The following is a 22,083-nucleotide window of genomic DNA, read 5'->3' as shown; positions in this document are numbered from 1 at the left end:
AAGTAATGTTGTTTTTGTTCATGGGATAACTTGTTATGGAACAAGTACCCATTAGCAAAATCGAAAGTACCAAAGGACTAAAGAAATTCTGCTTTACATCTAAAATAAATTTGGATAAAACTTCTAGGTTGGTTCTTTAATCAGATATTTTATAAGGATACAAGTAACATGTACTTATACATGGCATACAACTAGAAATAGTTTGCATTGTATAAAAAATATCGTTATTTTGATTGAATAAAAAAAATGTAAACAACTTCAATATTCCTAACAAATAAACTGCTACCATAGCGAATTACTATAATGTAACATTTCAAATATTTATTAGCTTTTAGAAAATTGTTTCAAAGTAGTGCAGTAATCAGTAATAAGAAATCGCCGCGTTAGACCTTGTTCTTTTGAGTGGATTTGAGAGGATTTGAAAGGATTTGAAGATAATTTTTTTTGTCGTTTTTTTTTTGAGCGAATTTGAAGATAAATGAAAGTGAATTTGAAAATAATTTTTTTTAATTTGTCACGTCAATACAATTCTATACTAATTCTCACATTTTATTTTCAAATTCACTCTCATTTACCTCCAAATTCGCTCAAAAAAACGCCAAAAAAAATTATCTTCAAATCCTCTCAAATCCCCTCAAATCCACTCAAAAGAACAAGGTCTTAAAGAGGACTAACAGTACAATTTATTGATTTTTGAGAGATTATTAGTGAGAGGTTTTTAGAAGACTGGGTAGTATTTCCGAAAGCAGTTTGGTCAAATTCTATTTTCATTATAGTTCACTGTTGTAAAACCAACTTTGGACTATACTCAATAAAAACAAATTCCAAAGCTAAAGCCATCACCTGCTTACACTAACTACTATATGATTTTATGTATCCATTCTTTGTCCTATTTTTCATATGCTGGGACAACACAAAAGCCTTACCAAAGACTTTGACGATGATATATAGAAGAACCATAAGTTGATATGATCATTTGTATGAACAAGGGAAGTTGAAGCCTCACAAATAGAGCAACTGGGACACATGCCAGAAGAGCAATTGGGATTGACACCCATTCCACTCTCTCCCTTAGCAACAAATCCAGGGCTGCACCAAATGCTATCATTGTAGTTACTATGGAAAAGAACAAAGAAGCCAGACCCAATATTATTCTCTCAGGTAATCTCTTGAGAAAATCTTCTTCTGCATAATGTGCAGTTAGAATTGATAAAAACATCAAAAGGGAAACCATGGAGGAAAACAAAGCTAATGTATCTGACACAACGAACACCATGAATGTGTTATCTGACAAGAATAATGGAAATCCTTTGTCTTGGTTGTTTCCTCCAGGTACAGTTATAGAAGCAGCAAAGACAACTGTGGCAATAAGAGTTGCCACCAACATACAAGAGTTTGATGTATCCTTCATCCAAACCTTTGCTTCTTCAAGCAAGGGCTTATGCTCTTCCCTGAACAATTGCCAAGGTGTTTTACCATCTATGTTTTTAACTTCTTTATGAAGAGGGTGATCCCATTGCTCCACTTTCTGTTGGACATCATAAAGTGTTATCAATATTTTGGTATAATTGATCTTCAAAAGTTTATGACAAGGGAGTTATGAGATTAAAAAAAACCTTAAACCACTGCAACTCTTTTTGCATTTGAAAAGCTGCACCAGAAATTGATGCCTGTTGAGGAGAAGCAAACCTTGCTGCTAAATGTGATGTGGTGTTTTGTGATTCGTCTAATGCCAGGATTAAAAACTTGCAAACTATAGGCATATTGCATACAAGACTAAAAACCTTCTCTTGCCGATACTTGATGGCAGTTTGAGCTACATATCCTTCATTTGGCAAGTGACTCCAAACCAAATCAGGAAAAAACTGGAAACTGATCCTTAAAATTTCAACTATGCCAGATGATGAGGCGTTGAAAACAATGTCTGCACTCACAAAAGACTGCCAGAATTCGGTGTCATTCAAATTTGAAACCTGTGTGCAAACGAGTTCCACCAATCTCGCAGCAGATGCGTGTCTCAACTTTGTCTCTCTCACTAGCTTTATTCCAGGAACTGCACATGAGTTTTGTAATTTGTTTTAATTGAAGTATAACAATTAAAATGAGAAAACTAGAGTTTAAGGATTTGTGCAATAGCGCTATGCTGGACAAGTACAACATACCAATACTCTGAATCCCATCCCATATTGTACTTCCAAAATAAGATTGGTAATGGCTTGAATTCCCAAATGAATCCTTCAAATTTCCTCTCAGATGACTTGGTGGTAAAAAATCAAGTTCATCTGGCATACCTAATATAGTTGAAGAGGAAAGTTTAAGGTGTATTGCAATGAAGCTTGGTAAGAAAAGAGAATAATATCAAAAATAGGGTAGTTACAGTGGTAAATGCATCTTTTCCAAAACCCAAGTTTATTTCCACTTTGAAAGTCCGAAGGCAATTTTGACAAAACATTAAGTATAATGCTTCCTTTTGAATCTGAGAGAGTAGCCAAATCTGGGTAGCGCTGAAGAAGATATATAGTGACATCTGTACATGGGAGACCCAAAGTAATAGTTATCAATATAAACAACAGGGTACAATTTGCAAACATATGGATAATAATATGCTTTATATGCTTGGTTATTAAAGTAGCATAATTGATGATTATTCTAAAGCATGAAGCAGAGTGTGTTTGGATGTTTGAATAGTTCGGTAATCTTGTAGTACATTACTCTGACTTTTTATGGTGCACTAGATACATAAAAAGTATAGTGCTGAAAGCCTGAAACTACTATTACGCAAATTCAAGAGTTGAAGAACGGCACTATACTTCATTAGTTCAAGCAAATTCTACATACACTGAAAATGCCAAGAAAACTTAAGGATCTGTTAAGTCTAAGAAAAAGTTTTGTTTTCACAAATAATTATAAAATTGACAGATTCCTGATTTCAAAGTTTTGCATAAGGAATGGTGAAAACAGAAGTCTGTTGTTTTTACCATTTTTGTCACAACTTTATTTTAATGCCATTTTCACAATTTTCTTTAAAAAACTTTGAAAATAGAGAACAAAATGAAAATTGATATTTTCATGAGGACATAGTTACTAAAGAGTTTAATTTCTATGCACTATCATTTAGTACTGTCAACCTGTTAGAAATCGCTACTTTCAAACCAAACTGGTCTACGATTTGAATATAAATCATTTAAGTCATTGTCTCATGGATCAGGAATCCTGAAAACACACACACACATATACATACCATTCAGCAAAGTATTTTAAAATTAAGTCATGTGATATGGACGGAAAGTAATGATGGCAGATTCTCAGTCAAAGCAACTAATGAAGCGCTAGATTGGTGTTCAGGTTGGTAGACATCATAGAAGGGAACACTAATGCAATTGATGGGGTGGAAGCAGAAATCAAAGTCCAAATCATTTAACTTGTGTAATTATTTTGGTATGTGAAACGGAAAAAGGGAACATGCAGAAGTGTTGTAGCCAGATGTACTTATTGATGAATATAGGTGGTAGAGATGTATTATGTGGGAGTCTGGTTAAAGTTTATGTATATCCGTTAGGCATGGAAGTGATGAGAGGGTTAGGAAGAAATTTAAAGATAAGAGCAGCAGAGTTGTTAGTTGTTCAGGGGGAGACTTTCGAGGAAAGTCTATATACTGTTATCTTGTGGGATGTTGAGTGCAATCTTTTAGTTGTGATGTTTGTGACAGGGTAAACCCTGTGAGAAAGGAAATCAGTTTTTCCTTGAAAGCTTTGGCTTGTTCAGTGTGTAAAGTGAAATACATTGCAAGGATTTGATCTTTTGCTTCTTTTAGTCTTTTCCTTTCATTACTTTCTCTGGGATCCTTACAATATGCCACTGCATCTGCATTGTATATAAATACACTGAAACCAGATAAGTATCCTGCTTTACGTTTTGATATGTATGTCACACTTTCTAGGTACCTATCATGCAAAAAAAGAAAATTGTTTACCATGAAATCCTGCAGCAGTAAGCAAAGCAACAAGTTGAGCAGCAGAAGGACCAGAGAAAGGACAACCAGGTCTCTCATCTGTAGTATTCAAAACAAAGTACCACACCATTTCTTTGCATTTAGCGGAGGTAATACTGTAGATAAGTGGTGTGAATCCTTTAAAGTCAGTTAGTTGTGTCAGAGAAGGATTTTTAGTGACCAATGCCTTGGCAGCACTTCTGCTTTCCCCCATTGCAACATAGTGCAGGCAAGTACAACCCATCAAGTCCAACTCTTCAAGCACTTTTGTAGGAACATGTTGCACCAACTTCTCAACAATTTGCCACTGCCCTCCTACAGCTGCAACATGCAGTGCAGTCCTACCGAGTATTGTGATCTTCGCAGTCCATGCACTTGGGTCATTGTCAAGAAAAGCCTTTGTAGATTGCCAATCTCCTTTTAGTATTGCTATGTGCAACGGGTGGTAGTAACTGTGATTAAATCCCCTAGCTTTGGATGATAAAGGCAACAACATGAGTTCCTTTGGAAGCATCAAAACACCACAAATGCTAACAATACACACTCTGTAAATACACTCTTTCCTATTGATTGAAATTTGTTGGAAAAAGCAAAGTTATGTAGCACTCACTCCTTAGTCATTCAACATTACTCAAAACAGAACCTAATGAGAATGTTTTTATGTCTGTTCTCACTGTGAATGTATAAACTATGAATCTTATCGTCTGAATCAAGTATGCTTTTGAAGAACATCTGGGTATATCATGGTTTGAAGCAAGCTTGCAAGTAGAAGAGTTGAGCTTTTCAATAAAGGGAGATTAGACATCAAATTGAAAAGAAAAAAGGGAAGATTACATTTTTCTCTCTAAACTTCAGTTTTGACATTTATTTGATAAAATGGTATTTTTCTTTTTTGTTCAAACTATATTTTAGTCATAAATTTTGGTTTTTTTATCCCTAACATTAGTCTGATTATATATGAGTAGAGCCCTGTATTTGCATCATCGAGACTAAGTGTTTTTTTTATTTCCTATCTCTAATGCTACAGTTTAATTTATCAACATAGTGATTGTGAAACTGTAGGAACACATACTGAAGAAAAATTTTACTTGTATCAAAATCTAGAAACATGAAAACTATGAAACATAAATGTTCATATATAGCAAATCACATACCGAACTCACTAGCAGCAGCCTTAACATCATCAACAGACATGAGTGAACTTCAATGCCTTTTTAACAGTCAAACTTTGTAGTAGTTTGGCAAGCTGAAATTTGGTTCAAGGGTTTACTAGTTGCTGCAGAAAGGTAATGGAAGCATGGAGAAGCAGGTTCCTTCTGCAGTTTCAGATATATGAGTTGGAGATGCTTTCCCTGAAGACAACGCAAAGTTAGAATCACTTTCTAACTCAGCTAAAACTGCAACAGTTTGCAAATCCTATTCTTTACATTTAGAATGAAAGGGCAGATGGAACACTTCAAGTAGAGGTTCTGTCATTTCACACAATGAATTCTTGTTTTTACATTTCTTTATGTATATATCATTCACTGTGGAGTATTAATATATTTGTTTGTGTAAACTTTTTAAAATCACGAAAAAGTAGAGTACTGGTTGATGATTCTCAGTTCCACCACCTCAACTTTTCTGTGATATGTACATACATTGGACAATATGCTTTGCCTAGAAAGGAGTAAAGTTGCACATGTCTTCTTAATATCATGTTAGGATGTTTGTCAAATATGTGAATTTTGAGTTTTGTTTAAGATATTTTTTATTATTTTTATTTACCCAAATAATTCATCTCTTACTTTATTCATTAAATATGTCAATTAATGTTTTTTATATTTATTAAATAAAAATAAAATAATTAAATTATTCAGAAATATAAATATTAATAAATTAAATATTTAAATTAATTAATTAATAATATTAAATATCTATTTTTTTAAAAGTTTAATCAAAACCAAAATAATTTAAAAAATTAAAAATATTTTAAAGTATATCAAAACAATTATAGAAAAAGCCAATCGAGGATCACTTAGAAAATCAATGATTTCTCACCTGAAAAAGTTGAAAATATTAACGTAAGGTGAGAAATGGATTTGGGGGTAATCATTTTAAATAAACAAAATAGATGTCTTATTTAGATAAATAAAAATAAAAAATATATTAAAAAAGTTGTAAACTTTGGTTTTGGTTCTTTAAAATAAGTATTTAACATATGGACGATATAGAATAAATATTTATATAATTAAAATTATGATAATACATATTTTTTAATATTTTAATTAAGATTGATAATTAGTCAATATCTTTAAATATATGAATCATACTTTGAATTTGTGATGAATAATTTAAATTGTGCTACGAGATTATTTCTAACTTTGCGCTTCTTTTCATTTTCTTCTTAAAGAAGGTTCAAATTGGCTTTTACTAAAAGCCCCTCTTTTAAAATTAATTACTAGCCCAATGTTACTTTAATAGCATATATAGACTTTATGTTTTCCTTAGATAATAGACAGGAACCCTTCACAGAGAAGATACCAGTTAAATCCTTCATGGAGAAGATGACCAAAACATAAGAAGCAGTGGATCTCATATACGGGAGAAGCCAATTTGAGTTTATGTTTGCACGAAATGATTTGAAGAAAAACAAAGCAAATAGCTAGAAACATTGCAGAAACTCATCAATTTAAAACACACTCTGCATTATCTTGATTCTCTTTGAATATGCTCAGAATTTGACAAGGATCACAGAAAAACTAACAATCTTGGAAGCAGAAATTTGAAACTTCATAGCAAAGTGCAACTATAAACATATTGAAACTCACCTACTGCTATAAATATTGAAGATGGGACTGCTGATAGCATTAACAACAATTTTTATTCTTCACTGATTTAGGAATTAAATAAAGGGGATCAAAGGAGCAAGTATGAAAACCAAAGCTTTCTGAACATCTCTTCTGCTATTTTTTAAATCCAAGGTTACTAAATGTCTTTCTGACCATTGCGAGCCTGAGCATACTGGTCTCTCGTAGATACCTCTGTTCTCCTATCATGAGAAACACTGCGAGTCAATTTCTCATACGGGGAAGTATAACCATACTTCTTTTTCAACGTCTCCATAACAAATTCAGAGCGAGCTTTGGTTCGAGCTTGTTGGGGTGCAACATTGACATAAGAAAGGTGCCCCGCAGCAGCAAAAAATGCAGCACCAGAGAGGAAGCAAGTTATGGTCATGGCAAGTTTCTTGGGTGTTGAGGGAAAACACAGCACCATTTTCTCAACCACCTATCACATACGTCATCAGCTATTAAACAAACAAACATCAATAACTCACAATAAACTTTAAGGATCCAACTCTTAAACTCTTAATGCTACAAATGAATTAACCATTTCAAAGTTTATACCATGTGAAGCCACGCACAAAACAATTAGTATAACCACATTTCTGCTAACAAAAATGCACCTTTTATAACTGCATAATAGTTAATACAGAATCAAAGATGGTAACTGGCACAGTGTGTAACTAATCCTTTTATTAAGAATCGCAGAAAGAAAATATTGTGCCAATTTTGTACTTAAATAACAAACAAAATGAAATAGAAACAACCAGACCACCCCCATACGGAGGGCATTTTATCAAACATGTAGAGTGCATCATAACGGACGAGAAACAAAGAATTAGCTCAGAAGCAACGTGATTCTACCAAACCATAAGCGAATTGGAAATGGCTTCACTACGAAAATCAGATGTTCAGGGCTTATCAAGCAGAACATAAATTTAATTGTGAGCATTGTGTTGTTAGAAAAACGAAAAAATATGAAGAATTTAAACATGCAATGGAATTTGTCTATATTTATTGAAAACTGATAAACTGGGTACCAGAGTAAGTGATGAATCACGTTTTGGGTTGTGGTTGTTGGTAATATATGAACACTTCTATCACTGAGCTACTGTGCTGAAATGACCATTTTTTCTGTCTTATTAGATGGTGAAACTGTCTACACACCACAGTGCTTCGTGTTTAATCTGTATTTAAATTATGATTTAGTCTCTTAATTTATTTAAAAGTTTATTTCATATTAAAAAATTTGGGAAATCTAAAGTGTATGGTTGTATTGTATCTAAATATGTTGATTGGTTGATCTACTAATGTTTAAAAGCATTATGTACAGCAAATCGTAAACTATGAATATTCAAATTAACGTTACTCTTAGTATAATAAAAGAGTATAAACAAGTGGATAAAGTTTTATACGAGAGTGACTTGTTTATATAAGATCAATTTATAAAAGTGTTGTGATTAGGAAATAAAATAATTTAATAATTCTTTAGAGATTTAGAAAAAAAAAAACAAATTTGGAAAGTCACTTATTTTAAGAAAAGAAATAACTAATTTTATTATTATAATTAGGGGTGGGCAAATAGAACCACTATACTACTAAAATCTGTATTGAACTAAAAATTAATTTGTATAAACTGAACTGAGCTGTAAAATAGACAAACTAACTGAACTGTTTTTGGTTTTATCAAATTGGACTCAACTGAACTATACTAAAATTGTACTAAACTACAATATAAACTAAACTGAATTACTAACTATATTAATTTTAAACTGAATTGTACTAGTTTTTAAAAACAATACATGTTGTTTTTAATTGAAATTTATTTTAATATTTATTTTATTATTCATAAGTGTCTTACAAATTAACTTTTTAATTATTTGATATTATTATTTTCTATTTTATTTATATTTATTTTATTATTATATGTGTATGGAAATTATTTTATTATTTATTTATTTATTTTATTTTATTTTATTTTTTATTTTTTTATTAATATTTATTTTGTCATTAATATTATTTTACTTTTATATTTATTTTTTTAATTTTTTATTTATATTTTTTTGTTTTATATGTGTATATAATTTATTTTATCTTTTTATCTATTTATTTTATTTTAAAATAATTTTTTATTTATATTTATTTTGTTGCCTCATAAAATTGTTTTATTAATCAATTATTTATTATTTATATTTTATTATGTAAAAATTAAACTAATATTTATTAATTATTATAATATAATAAAAGATGATACTAGAAAAGTTATCTTAATAAACGTTTGTTAATATTTTTTTGTCATTTGATATTTCTATAATATTAATTATTTTTGCTATATTACTATTTTTTTATGATATTTCATTATATTGTCATTTAATAAAATTTAACGTTAAAAAGTATATTTTAGTTTTAGTCTGTAAAATATTATCATTTGAAAATAATAATATTGATATTTAGTTTAATGTAAGTTGATTTTTAAAATAAATAGTTATTTTAGTGTGTGGGTTTACAAACATTTTAATATCATTAAAAGTTTTTTTAACATATTTTTACATATTTAATAATATGCTAAAGAATATAATATATTTAAAGTATTATTTTTTTTATATAGTCTTTTTTTCTTTTATGATTTCTATTACTTAATCATTTAATAAAATTAAATTTAAAAAAATATATTTTACTTTTATTACTTAAAATAATATTATTTAAAAAGTAATATATGTTTATTGATAAAAAAATATAAAAATTTGTGATAAAAAAAATTTGTCTTAAAAATTTTATTATTAATTTTTAATGTGAACGATTTTTTTATTAATGTTTTATTATTAAATAAAGTTTAAATTCAGTTTTTAAAAACTAAACCATAAAATAGTATACTGAACTTTTAGTAAAAATGGATCAATTTTTTTAAGTATAATATAGTATAGTTAACTATAATACAGTACATATCAATTATTTTTGTCCAACCCTAATTATAATCAAGTTTATAACCATTTTTGGTTTTATGGTCATTTTAAAAAGTTGGAAGAACACAATAAAAAATATTACTATATATAAAAGATATTATATATGTGGTGGTCTCTTTGAATTAGGAGAATAATCATACTTCGAATATAGAAATTGTGGATTTACTAATTTTTATTTTTATCAAAATTACATATTTGTACTTTTATTAAATTTGGCAATTTATATTTTTATAAAATAATAGTTATTCTTATTTGGTAAAAGTAATGTAGTCTGCAAAAAGACAAAAAAAAGTTATACAAATGTATATTCTCTTTAATATAACAGTATAGGTTAAATAAAAAAAAATATTAGACTTGGATTATGTCAAGTATAAACAAATAAATTAGTTGCATACAGTAAGATAAATTAATATATAATATATTATTATTAACTACACGACATTACTAATAAATGTATTCATGCAGCTAAATGATCAACCTAAAGGATTTTGCTGCCATATGGCATTTTCAGTTACAACAATACTATGAAATACCATATTAAGTAATAAAAAATAATAAAATCACAGAAACATAAAAGAAACATACATGAAGCATTTATTATTTGATTAATCCAAAAAATCATTTAGTTTTGATAGTTTAACATAATTCCAGCATACTCTCATGACATGCATAAACAAATCCCTAATAAGAAATCCAAATGGATATTTGTCTTCCCAGTAGTAAAAAATTCAATGCACGAACAAATGCAATTTGTATGGTCATCTCAAAATTAGGTAACATTATATCAGTATCAAAATTGATAAAAAATAAAATAAAAATGAGCTAAGGGATAAGCCTATTGTACAATGTACAAGTGAAAAATTTGAGACCCCTCTTCTGTATACAACTTGTGAGACAAGAAGCAGGTGAAAGGAAACGAAACCCATTGCAAAATGCCATATTCTGCAGCTACTAACTATCCACCATTATACATAAACCAAAACAAATGAATCTTTCTCATGGCATCGATCCTGCAACCTTCAAGGGTAGTGTAGAATTGTCAAGTCTAATTCAGTTTAGAAGAGTTATGCTACTTCTGTTACAATTGATATCAGCAACTTTGTATCACTCAGCAATAACCAAACCGGCTGCAATCAAGGGTGGAACATTGCAAGCCAAATATGAGATGTGAATTAAGGAAAATTAAAGATCACCTTCACTCAAGCACACACAGATATCTTCAACACTTCCATAGCCAAAACACTCAACATCCAAGGCTTTTCATTATGTCAGTCAGCTCTTTGATCACAGTTCCAGGATCAGCATGTGATCCGGCAAGGTTGATAGCATGATACTCCAAACCTTTCCACCGTGCAATATATGCAAAATGGGGGCGTCTGAATTGGCTGCTAATGATCTCCAGAATCACAGTTTTAGGCAATGCAGATACTATATGAGTAAGACCAGCACCATGTGCGCCAATGATGACTGATGCATCTTGAATGGCTCGAACCTGATCCTTCATTGACATGTGTGCAAACAATCCGTTGACAAGGTTAATTTTACACCCTTTATGACCAGATACCCAGCTCTTCAAGGACTCAAAGACTTCTTGCTCGTTACTTAGTCGTGATTCAACTTTACCACCATGACGTGGATGAGCTAAATAATCTTCTCGGCGAACAAAGAGGACATTGTGTCCAAAGAGTGGTTTTCCATCACGCCGTATGTTTAAAGGTAGCCCAAATGCTGCTCTGATCATTTCTCCAAACTCAGAAAGGCGTGCAGTTTTGTGGTCATCGGGCTTTTGCCACAGTTCTTTTGCAGGAACACCAGAACAATCTATATCTTCTGTTAGTCCTTTAAACAATGCTGTCTCATATCCCAATGGCGAGAGAATAGCATGACGAAAACAAACTGAACCACTGAAGTTTTTGGCATATCTGAGGCTTGAGAATAAAGCCTTCCATGTCTCTTCAAGAGGAGCCTGAAAGTTTAGGAGGGAACTTGCAAATTTAATCATCTTTTAAACTTAAAAATGTCAATACTGGTGTCCAGCAAAAATCTAAACTAGTCATATTGTCAAGACATGACAAGAGTGTATTGTAGAATTGTTGAAACTTGAAAGTTTAAAAGATTATATTTGGGATTGGTAAGCCATGTATGTACAAAATTCTAAACACTCTTTACCAACTAATACAAAATACCAAAACAATTGCACATGCTTTGGAAATGCACGAATAAAAGAAGCTAAACAGAATTAAAAAAAGCAGGTCTATATAACATTAACATCATTAATTTTTTAGATTATAGTTGATGTTTTAATCTAATGTTTCCTACCAAAAAGTTCAAGAAATCCCAAGTTATAGTACCACCGTTGATTCTTTTCATGTAGATATTGAAACCCAGCTTGGTCCAATCAATTTCTTTTATGGGAGGAAGCAATGCGCATCCAGATTCTAGAAGAACCTCCTAAGTTATCAATATCAACCATACTTGTTAATTTCAAATTGGGTTACAGAAATTACCAACCTAGGTAATAACCTCTTAATAACTTCACACTTTGTATTTCAAAATCCTAGTTCTAACCTCATTTTTTTGGGAGCTTAATCTACAGCTAATGCCAAAAGTTCTTTAAAGTGGTCAAATGCATGTGAATCAATGGCATCATAGATACTACATGTTCGCTTTTTGTGCTTTCGTATGCAACAGCATTAGAATGTTAAAAGTAAATGAAACAAATTGACAAAACTGATAGTGCATACCATACAGTGGCCATCAACAAAGATCAAATGTGGTAGATTAGGCAGACCAGTGACTCTAGAAGAAACATAAGCACTGTACCAGTCTGTAACAGTATGAAAAAGATTAGCATACTCAAAACGTGTCACCAGAAGTGTTGGTTCCTCAATCCACTGCAGGTAAAAAACCTTATCGTCAAACTCGTGGTAAAGTGAAGGTAATTGTGAAAAACTAAAGCTAAAACAAATAGAGGAAGTATACAGGGAATGATAAGCTTCATCAATCGAATATCTCATAGACATTCACCACAGAAAGAAAAGAATGCTTGCATCTTTGACACCTAAACTTGATCAGAATAAAAGATCTTACCCAACCATTTCACATTAAACCCCCCATTTGATAAAAAAAAACAAAGCACACTTCTTATTTCACCCCTAAAGTGAACTCAATTTAATGAGTCTTTCAAACTAAGACAAGATATAATAAATTAATAACGAATCACCATAACAAATTTCAATTCAGAATCAACAAAGAAGGAAATCCTCAATTATCCCCGCTCAGCCAAGCATCACTCACAACCCTACAACTAAGGTTTTAAAGATCAGTTCACACTCGCAAGATCAAGGTTTACGAGGTGTCTGAGTCAGCAATTATGGCCATATCAGTTACATTTATCTGCAACTTGTCACAATATCAATGTTTTTGGAGATATCAGTTACAATTATCCACAATTTCTCACAACATGAAGTAAAAAAGCCAGTTTAAAACCTTGCTTACAACAACCCAACCACTAAACAACAAACACCACAAGAGCAAAGCCACAAAAAAACCCAAACTTTCCACTCCCCTCACCTCATCACATTCAAAATCCTTCCCTCCCACGATCCTAATCTTGCCGATCAAGTCCCTCATGGTGTGCCTCGTGACCTCTCCCCTCGGTACAAACCGATCCAAAAATTCACGGTCAACCAGAAACTTCCGGTCAACGAATCCACCCCCGTCAACCTCAAAAGCACCTTCTTGAAACGCCGGCAACTCCTCCTCCTCCCTCCGCCCAATCACTGCCGTCAGACTCTCCCCACCGCTCGCCATCGCGATCCTCTCCGGCACCATGCGCAACCTGCCCCCCTCGCACACGGAGCTCCGGAGAGTCTCGCTGTGCCAACACCGGAACCACCCGGCACCGTCTCGGGCGTGCAGAACGTCACGGCGGTGTGTGAATCCGTTCCCGAAGTAGGCCTCGCAGGAGCGGAGAGGGGCGGTTGTGGCGCTCTGCGGCCAGGGTAGGTACGAGGGAAGAATAGGCCATGGCTTTGAAAAATGCGTTTGGTGGGAAAGAGGTGTGAGATAGTTGTTAACTTTTAAAGGAGAAGATTTTGACGTTGAAGAAGATGAAGAGGGTTGTGGTGAGTGGTGGTGGGTGAAGTAGTAGAAGAGAGACAAAGAGTTGAGGATGAAGAGGAATACGAGAGTTCGAATAAGCAAACTTGTTCTTCTGTTCATCCTTCTTCTTCTCCTTCTCTCTGTTATCTCTCTTCTTTCTTTCTCCGGTGCGACAGTGTTCTGTTGTTGGAAAAGTTGGTGCGTAATTTTATCAAACCAAAACAGGCCAATGGAATGGTGCCATGTAGCACATGGTGACGTGAATTTGGTCCTCCTCTTTCCCCGGTCTTTCTTCCACAAAGTACAAAGAAACAAACAGAAAAAAAACTGGAAATTTTCTGAGGATTTTTTATTTCGGGGTAGAGATTCTGTAAGGATAAAAAGTTCACGATAAAAATCTGTTTCTTACTATTTTTAAATCATATATACAATCTAGGTGATTTATTTTAATTTTGAATATAATTGTTGGAATTTTTCGACACAAATTTTGGTTGACGACTTCCTGGAGATTGTTACGAAAGAACTTAGAAAATAAAACGAGGTAATATATGTTTTAAATAACGAGATTCGTTTAATAAAAGGGAATAAGAATAAATAGAATTTTAATTAATAAGTTTTATTATTTAGAATAATACTATTTTTCTAAAACTTATTAAGGAATTTTTATAGTTTCTCTGAGACTTTCTTATTTATAGTTTATCTGTTTGAATATAAAAGAGTTGATTGATTATTAAAGTGAGGTAATATATGTTTTAAATAACGAGATTCATTTAATAAAAGGGAATAAGAATAAATAGGATTTTAATTAATAAGTTTTATTATTTAGAATAATACTATTTTTCTAAAACTTATTAAGGAATTTTTATAGTTTCTCTAAGACTTTCTTATTTATTGATTATCTGTTTGAATATAAAAGAGTTGATTGATTATTAAAGTGAGATCTTTGTCTAATAATTTTTGTATAAAAATAAATTAATTTTTTTTCTTTTCTTGAGTTTCATATTTTGTTATGCATGTGAGCAGTTTTTAATGACATTTGTCATCTAAATCTTATTAACAATATACATTGATGGTGATTATGTGGTTTGTAAGAGCAGATTGAGTTCCTTGACTTTGTCATGTTGTTTTAAATCTTTTAAAATAGTTTGGCCCTTTAAAAAGTTAGAGAAAACTAAATACCTTGTTTCTAAACTTTTAGTAACTTGATATTTTGAGTTAGTATATTGGAGTTGCATGAAACTATGTTAGTTGTTGAAATTGATAGTTTGGTATGATGAATTGTTGTTATGAATAGCTTGCTTGATGTTATTTGTTTTTGGGTGATCTATAATTTATGAAACTTTTAATTTAGGTCATCAAATTGTTGTTGAATTATGTTTTGGTAATATGTTTGGATACTGGTTGGAACTATTGATGAACTGCCATTTGAGCAATTTGGTATTCAATCTCATAGTTAAACATGTTTTTGAATTAATCACAAAGACATGAATACCAAATTAGTCATTTGGATAGGTCTTGAGTATATTTAGTTGTGCTTAGTCACCGTTTAATGCCAGTTACCATCGTAGGTGTGGAATTAAATTCATGTTAAGGTGTCAAAGTATATTGAAAGGAGATTCTGACCCAACTAGTATCTTATTGACATATAATATGATATCTAGGTGGTTTGAGTCGAAAGAGGCTTCACATGAGAGAAGATATGACATGGAAGATGATCATACTTAGAGAACTAGTAGGGTTAACCTTGTCATGACTTAACGAGAGATATTGGTCCTAAGCGTTGGAACATCATTAGAGAATTGAGAGTAAGCATGATAGGTGAAGAGTTTCATGAGTCCATTCAATATATTAATCTTTTGGAAGACCATGTCGATAGTTATCTACACATAAAGAGGGTTAATATATGTTTTTATTTTTTGAATTTTGACGCGAAATTGGAATTTTTCTTTGTCCGAAACTTTAATACATTACATTTTGGTTTAAAAATGAATGTATATAGTCATTTTAACTAAATTACCTTATATCAAATTCATTTTATGCTAATATTTGAATTTGATATGTTTCTACTTCAATATCAACTGAGAAACGTGTTTTACATGTAAACAAATTTAACTAATTAAGCTTAGAAGATTATATTAATTCATTTTTAAAATTTAAAAATCAAAATGTACCATAATTTTAAACCTTAACTAATTTTAATTTGCCGAACTAAAAATATATATACTTAACTATATATATTAATTGTAGTTAAAAATGGTGGGAAAAAATATATTAATATGTGAGCAGTGGTAGGTAAAGATAAGGCTAGTAGTTTTTGAACTGGGTCAAAACTTTGAAGACTATGTAGTCATAATTTAATTAGAGTGTTTCTAAACTTTTGAGATGAATGTACTAGGTAAAAAAATCCATCTTTTGAAAAACTTTACACCCTTGTTTTTTGTTGGTTTGTGATGATATTAACTTACATTGTTGAATTTTATATTATATATTTATACCATGAGACTTATAACATGTTATTTATACTATCCACACGTAGTAAAATTTTAAGATCGTTAGAGTCTTATTTTATCTATTTCAATAAATATAAAAATATAATTACCTAAAAGTGTGTTTATGTACGGTATATATTTGCTTAAGTTTGCATTCATTTAAGTCTGTATCTTATCTAAATCCATACATGGAAAAAGAAAATTCTAAGATTAAGTTTCGAATGAATTTCTCATTAATTCTATATTGCTGAATAATATGTTGTATATAGACTGGAGTTTGGATTGCTCCAACAAAGCAATAATCATTCAAACTTAGACCTTAATTTTTGTGTTTCGTATCTCTCTGTTTATCTTTCACAATGAGATGAATTATTTTTTCAATAAATATAAAATTTATTGTATACCCACATGTTCCATAATTACATTGTGTCTAATATTCCATAATTATATAATCATAATATTTCATAATTATGACTTCTACATTCCAATTAAGTCTACATCAAACTTTTCAAATCAAAATAAAGACTGAGTGGATTCTGTAATAAGAAACTAAAAATAGAATTTATAAAGGATGAGAGAAACAAATATATTTTTTATGTAAATTTATATTTATTGCTTAGTTATTAGATTAATTTTAATAAATATTTTTTTTTATTAAATTAACTAATAACATTCTCTAAGCTTATCAATTATTTTAACCAAAGCTCTCAAAGTATGTACAAAAAAGTCTTTATTAGTTATTGCTTACCGTGGTTAATTACTAGAACTTGGAATTTGATATCTTTCCTAAACTAATTATTTTTGAACTGAGCAAACAAACATAGATATGCTTCGTCTAATTCATTCATTTAGATACATTGCATGTACGAAGGATTGCAATGTTAATTTATCCTCACTCCTTGTTATGCAAACCGACTAATGACTAATGCTAATATAATAAAGATTAATTCATATCCTTTTCAGATCTCCAATCTCTTGCTTTCTCAAATCCATTAGCAAACTTCTCAAAATCATTAATGGTTTGGTCAATCTCCTCTTGAGTGTTCATCACAAAGGGTCCAAATTGCACTAAAGGTTCCCCCAAAGGCTCTCCTCCAACCAATATGAACCTAAGGAGCTTAGAAGATTTGTTCCATGCCTCTAGACCATCACCATGGCCAAGAAGAAGAATATGGTGAGAATTTGAAGGTTGAGATTTCATGTTTCCAAAGATACCCTCTCCTTCCAATATATACACAAAAGCATTCCAAGTTTCTGGTATAGGTTGCTGCAAGTGTCCTCCAGGTTTGAGAGAGAAATCCAAGAACATGGTTGGAGTCATTGTGTAGATTGGAGACTTTATCCCCAGTGATTCCCCAGCTATAACTCTAACCTTCACACCATCATCATCCTCAGCTTCTGCTATGTCCTTACTCAACACCTCTTGATACCTTGGTTCAATCCTGATATATCAGAACAGAAGAAAGTTATACAATGATCATCTTATACAATAATAAACTGTTCTTAAAGCATTTCATTAACAAGTAAGAAAGAGCTTATTTAGATAAACTTTTTGAAACACTTATAGAAGAAACCAAATCAATTTTCAAATTGTCTTGTATGAGTAATCTTGTATTATTGTTTTAGAAGAAGTTGTTTTCAATATGCATGAAATTTCATCCTTTTCTTTCTGCAATTTTGTTTCTGAAAAAGTTTATCCAAACCAATCTTTAAGATAGAAAATATGAAAGAGAAAAGTTGAAGTTTTGACAAATAGTGCTAGATTTTCTCATTTATAACGAGACCAAAGCTAACATGAGACCACTAATCCTTTCTTAAACAAGGCCAAAAGCCAACTTAAACAACGATGTGTCGTAGCATCACAAGTACTTCCAAAAAGCTATAGTGAGAAAAGTAGACTATATATACTGTAATGGGTCACTCAAAACCTGACAAAGTTTGAAACTTGAAGTGGCAATGTGTTGCCTTTATTATTGAAGTTACCATCATCACAGGGAATATGGATGAGAGGCACATATGCTTGCCATTTCAAACCGTTGTGCACACTTGCATCATGTAGCTACTCAAAGCTTTAAAAGCACTTCTAGGAAATGGTCCATAATGGCATGGTGAGAATCATGAGAAAAAAGTGGCATGTGAAAGTAAGCAAGGTATATATTATTTCCAAAAGTAAAAATTATATTTAACTTCTTTTTTCTTTGTAAAGAGAGGAATCCCTTTTTGTCTCATTGATAGTAAGCATCAACCGGACTAAAGGATCCTTCAATGACATAACAATGATGACCAATGACGCAAAAAATATGTCATCTAAACATAAGTCCAAGGCTAAGGTTGTTGTTTGAGAAACTGAGAAAAGAGAAAAGGCTAAAATGTCTTCTCCTTGAAGGTTACTTCTAAAAGCCGTATTGTAAGATCTTTATCATTCAAATCTTATCCAAAGTGTGTTAGGTAAGTTTATTGAAACAGAATAATGTCTAAGTATTTCTTCTGTCATGTTGCCTAATAAAAACCTTATTATTCCACAGTATTTAAAATTGATCATTCAACCACATATGACTAAGTTATATACCAAAGTTTGAGAAGTAATCTAAGTTCAAATCCAATGAGGAAAAAGGGGTATTTTTTTACTAACATTTTATATTTGGAAGCAAGGTTGATCCACAATTGAAGACCCTTTTGTGTTCCTTGTGCAACAGGCATTTCTGAGTGCACAATCCCTCTCCCAGCAGTCATCCATTGCAAGTCACCAGCTTCTATAGTCCCTTTATGTCCTTCAAAATCTTCATGCGTGATAGCTCCCTGAAAGAGACCAAAGATTGTCCACTGGTAATAATAAATATGAGTACAGACACAAAGGAAGGGACTTGCATAGCACCTTCACAAGTTTAGGTACAAGTTGGTAATAGCTGTTGATATTCTAGAAGCAGAAACAAGACATTAATATGTGGGGTCATTCTTGCCCTTTTGCTTATGTAACCAGCTTTTATTGACAATTATTTTGCGGTTCGTTCAGATCTCACTAGTTAATGTGACTGATTTGGCAACTGTTTAACTTATTTGTTGGCATGTGTGAGTTCATAATATCTTATTAGAGTTCGAAACTTCAAATCAGAAAACCAAATCTTTAAGACATAATTGATTCTCCTTTCATCTTTGTTTTTTGGTTATATATATGGCTGTTTTGTTGAACAATCAGAGGCTTCTCATCAAAAGCTATGAAGTTTTGAAAATTTTATTCAAATAAGTGTATCAAAACCCAAAATATGGAAACAACTAAGATGTAGTTTCATCTTCTTCTAATTTGTTCAAGTTCTTAGAAGATGCCTGATCAATATTGTCATCTACTAGGAGTTTATTGGTATATTTAATAAAATAAAGATTTTTTTTTTGAAAGAATAATCAAACAAGTTTTCAGTCTGCTTTTGTATTTTATTTTGAACCTGGCCTTTTAAATGGCCATTAGTCCTTTAAAATATTATGTTCCTTACTTTAAAAGGGATTTCTAAGTCAAATATCTACTCAAAAGATTTGTCCAATGATGGCAAACAGTTATATAGGCAGCATGTGATGTTTTCCATTGAGAAAATGGAGCATGAGCTTGTCAATTGAAGCATTCAATTTGCTCTACCTGCAACATGTATGTGACTGTCTCAAAGCCTGTTCATGAAAAACATCAAAGAGAATGGACATGGAGTCATTATAACTCATAAGAGAAAAATTCTCAACAACAAAAGAAAAAGGCCAATTTTCAAACCTCTATGAGGATGATCAGGAAAACCAGCAGGAGCAGTAACTGCAATGTTCAAAATTTCACATTCTTAGAAAACAAAAAATCACACACTTTGCCTCAGCAGGAAAACAGAGCAAAAAACAGAGGCTTTCTCACCTGAGAATTCATCCAGCATAAGGAAGGGATCAAAGTACTTGAGCTCAAACCTGATCAAACCCACTTAATAAATCAATTCAAAGATCTCAACTTTGCAATTAGTGCAAACTTTTAATGCAAACTAAAAAAAGGGTATCGAAATTTTTAATTTCTTTCTTTTCCATTCTTCTTCCCGTCACTTACCTTCCTATGCTTCTTCTAACAACAGCTCCAACTCCCTCATGCTGAGGTCTTGCCAAGAATTTCTTGGCAACAAAACAAGGGTCATTAAAAACACTGCAACCTTTTCTATGTGGCATTTTGTGAAATGGAGCAGACCAAGAATCCAAGACTCGTGAAAAGTGTGAGGAAGAAGAGAAAATGGTTGAAGGTATATATAGGAAGGTGGTGTGGAGAATGAGAAAGAAAGAGAGAGTTACCCTTTGGAAAGGTCAAATGAATGAGAATGAAAGTGTTTGATGAAAGAAGGAAACTTTGGTTTGTTTGTTGTGAGTTTCTGTGAACGTCAGCATAACGCAGTGATGATGTGCAGTTCAGGAGATCCATCTCAGCCATTACATGAATGCCATGTGTCGTTGGTTTTGTTCAAAGTGAGAGCTCCAAAAAGGGAGAAAAAAAAATCTTCATTAGTGCTATTGACATGAAAATGAACAGCACCAAATATGTTTCATTTTCAGATAAATGTTAGTTAAAGTTTAATAGAAACAAGGCATAGTTTTCAATCACTCAGAAATTAATAGATTTAGCCTTTGCTTCAGTGAGTTCACTGTTGACGCAGATGGATGGAGATCTATTCACAATTATTTGAATTTTTATAGGTTATTTTAAAACAAATAAAGCTGCAAAAGAAAAGGTTTAAAACAAATAACAGTTCTAATTTTAAAATTAAACTTGCCTACAATTTTAAAAACCACCGAAAGCTAGTTTTAAGTTAACATTTTCTATTCTTAATTTTTCTAAATAAGAAATAGTGAAAATTGACGTGAATCATGGTTGTTTCTAATGATTATTTGTTTTTAATGATAGAAATAAGAAGATCCAAATTTGCGAGTTACTAAGGGTACCAAAAGAACTAACCGTCTTATTTTAACCCGTCTGTTGGTTCTCTGTTGTCGTAAAAAAAACAAGACGAAATGGATTGATCCGACAAAGAAAAGGGTTGAAAAAATTTATTTTTATATTTTATTTTTATTTTCTTTAATTTTTTTTAAAATATTTTACTTAAGGACTGAAAAATTTAAGAAATTGGATAAGACAGGTGTTTGTACAGGATTGGATCGTTCAGTTTTCAAAGTCATATATAAATGAAAGTCTCAAATTCGTCTCATTATCTGCATGCACAAACCCGATCTCTCTTTTCTCCTCCTTCTTTCTACAAATTCTCTCTAAAAATCTTTCATCTCACCTCATCTGATCTACAATCAGATTGTGCGTAAGCTATCCTAGTGTCAAAGACTTCCATTCTCACCGATCAAACTTACGTTTTGAACGGGTAAGTTTTGATTCTTGAGTTTTTGTGAAATTTGGAAAATTCTGTCACATGCAAGGTAGCCTGGCTGGTTGCATGTGTTCTTCAACCTTCTCTTCTCCTTTCTAACTTCAATTTGGTCTGTTAGGTGGTCTTTTCTCACCCATCGGTGAACTATAGGTGTTCCTAGGAATTTCTGTTGGTGATCGAGTATGAAGTTAACTAATTTAATTACTTGGTTTTGATGTATGAAAATATTGTTTGATGATTATGTGTGTGAAATTGAATAATTTAATGTTCGATGATGTTTGTGTGAAATGTTATATGTTATGTTCATGAGTTTGGTGATTCTATATA

General features: G+C 31.6%; 3 protein-coding genes across 3 annotated transcripts; all 3 read right to left on the bottom strand.

The window, feature by feature from the left end:
- Window positions 1-749: 749 nt before the first annotated feature.
- On the bottom strand, window positions 750-5,526 carry LOC124845832 (uncharacterized). Its single transcript, XM_088116025.1, has 6 exons — window positions 5,146-5,526; window positions 3,974-4,462; window positions 2,378-2,527; window positions 2,163-2,291; window positions 1,617-2,053; window positions 750-1,528 (listed from the first exon to the last, which is right to left on the bottom strand). Exons 1-6 carry the CDS (start codon window positions 5,183-5,185, stop codon window positions 923-925), a joined length of 1,851 nt encoding a protein of 616 aa, XP_087972151.1. The 5' UTR covers window positions 5,186-5,526; the 3' UTR covers window positions 750-922.
- A 4,973-nt stretch (window positions 5,527-10,499) lies between these two features.
- XYLT (beta-1,2-xylosyltransferase) lies at window positions 10,500-14,168 on the bottom strand. Its single transcript, XM_047323006.2, has 3 exons — window positions 13,353-14,168; window positions 12,524-12,673; window positions 10,500-11,745 (listed from the first exon to the last, which is right to left on the bottom strand). The coding sequence occupies exons 1-3, from the start codon at window positions 14,001-14,003 to the stop codon at window positions 11,023-11,025; spliced, it is 1,524 nt and encodes a 507-aa protein (XP_047178962.1). The 5' UTR covers window positions 14,004-14,168; the 3' UTR covers window positions 10,500-11,022.
- Window positions 14,169-17,179: 3,011 nt separating this feature from the next.
- On the bottom strand, window positions 17,180-20,621 carry LOC124845822 (pirin-like protein). The gene is made up of 6 exons (XM_047323005.2): window positions 20,442-20,621; window positions 20,259-20,308; window positions 20,127-20,165; window positions 20,001-20,029; window positions 19,005-19,171; window positions 17,180-17,814 (listed from the first exon to the last, which is right to left on the bottom strand). The coding sequence occupies exons 1-6, from the start codon at window positions 20,555-20,557 to the stop codon at window positions 17,316-17,318; spliced, it is 900 nt and encodes a 299-aa protein (XP_047178961.1). The 5' UTR covers window positions 20,558-20,621; the 3' UTR covers window positions 17,180-17,315.
- Between the last annotated feature and the right edge of the window lie 1,462 nt (window positions 20,622-22,083).

The sequence above is a fragment of the Vigna umbellata genome, chromosome 5 (assembly GCF_029865625.1).
Source record: "Vigna umbellata cultivar VRB3 chromosome 5, Vumbellata_1.0, whole genome shotgun sequence".
NCBI classification, from domain to species: domain Eukaryota; kingdom Viridiplantae; phylum Streptophyta; class Magnoliopsida; order Fabales; family Fabaceae; genus Vigna; species Vigna umbellata.
The sequence above is the reverse complement of the archived record's forward strand: the minus strand, read 5'-3'. Positions and strand labels throughout refer to the sequence as shown.

What these genes read in the sequence shown, in the direction of transcription:
- LOC124845832 (XM_088116025.1), bottom strand. Translation starts at nt 5,185, where the DNA reads ATGTCTGTTGATGATGTTAAGGCTGCTGCTAGTGAGTTCG. An exon ending in TACTGCTGCAGGATTTCATG is followed by an intron (nt 2,528 to 3,973) that starts GTAAACAATTTT and finishes TCCCATGTACAG; the next exon opens with ATGTCACTATATATCTTCTT. An exon ending in AAGAGTTGCAGTGGTTTAAG is followed by an intron (nt 1,529 to 1,616) that starts GTTTTTTTTAAT and finishes GATGTCCAACAG; the next exon opens with AAAGTGGAGCAATGGGATCA.
- XYLT (XM_047323006.2), bottom strand. Translation starts at nt 14,003, where the DNA reads ATGAACAGAAGAACAAGTTTGCTTATTCGAACTCTCGTATTCCTCTTC. An exon ending in AGGATTTTGAATGTGATGAG is followed by an intron (nt 12,674 to 13,352) that starts GTGAGGGGAGTG and finishes TTTTACCTGCAG; the next exon opens with TGGATTGAGGAACCAACACT. An exon ending in TTGTTGATGGCCACTGTATG is followed by an intron (nt 11,746 to 12,523) that starts GTATGCACTATC and finishes CTAAACTTTCAG; the next exon opens with GCTCCTCTTGAAGAGACATG.
- LOC124845822 (XM_047323005.2), bottom strand. Translation starts at nt 20,557, where the DNA reads ATGCCACATAGAAAAGGTTGCAGTGTTTTTAATGACCCTTGTTTTGTT. An exon ending in TATGCTGGATGAATTCTCAG is followed by an intron (nt 20,166 to 20,258) that starts GTGAGAAAGCCT and finishes TGAACATTGCAG; the next exon opens with TTACTGCTCCTGCTGGTTTT. An exon ending in CAGTCACATACATGTTGCAG is followed by an intron (nt 19,172 to 20,000) that starts GTAGAGCAAATT and finishes GGTCTCTTTCAG; the next exon opens with GGAGCTATCACGCATGAAGA.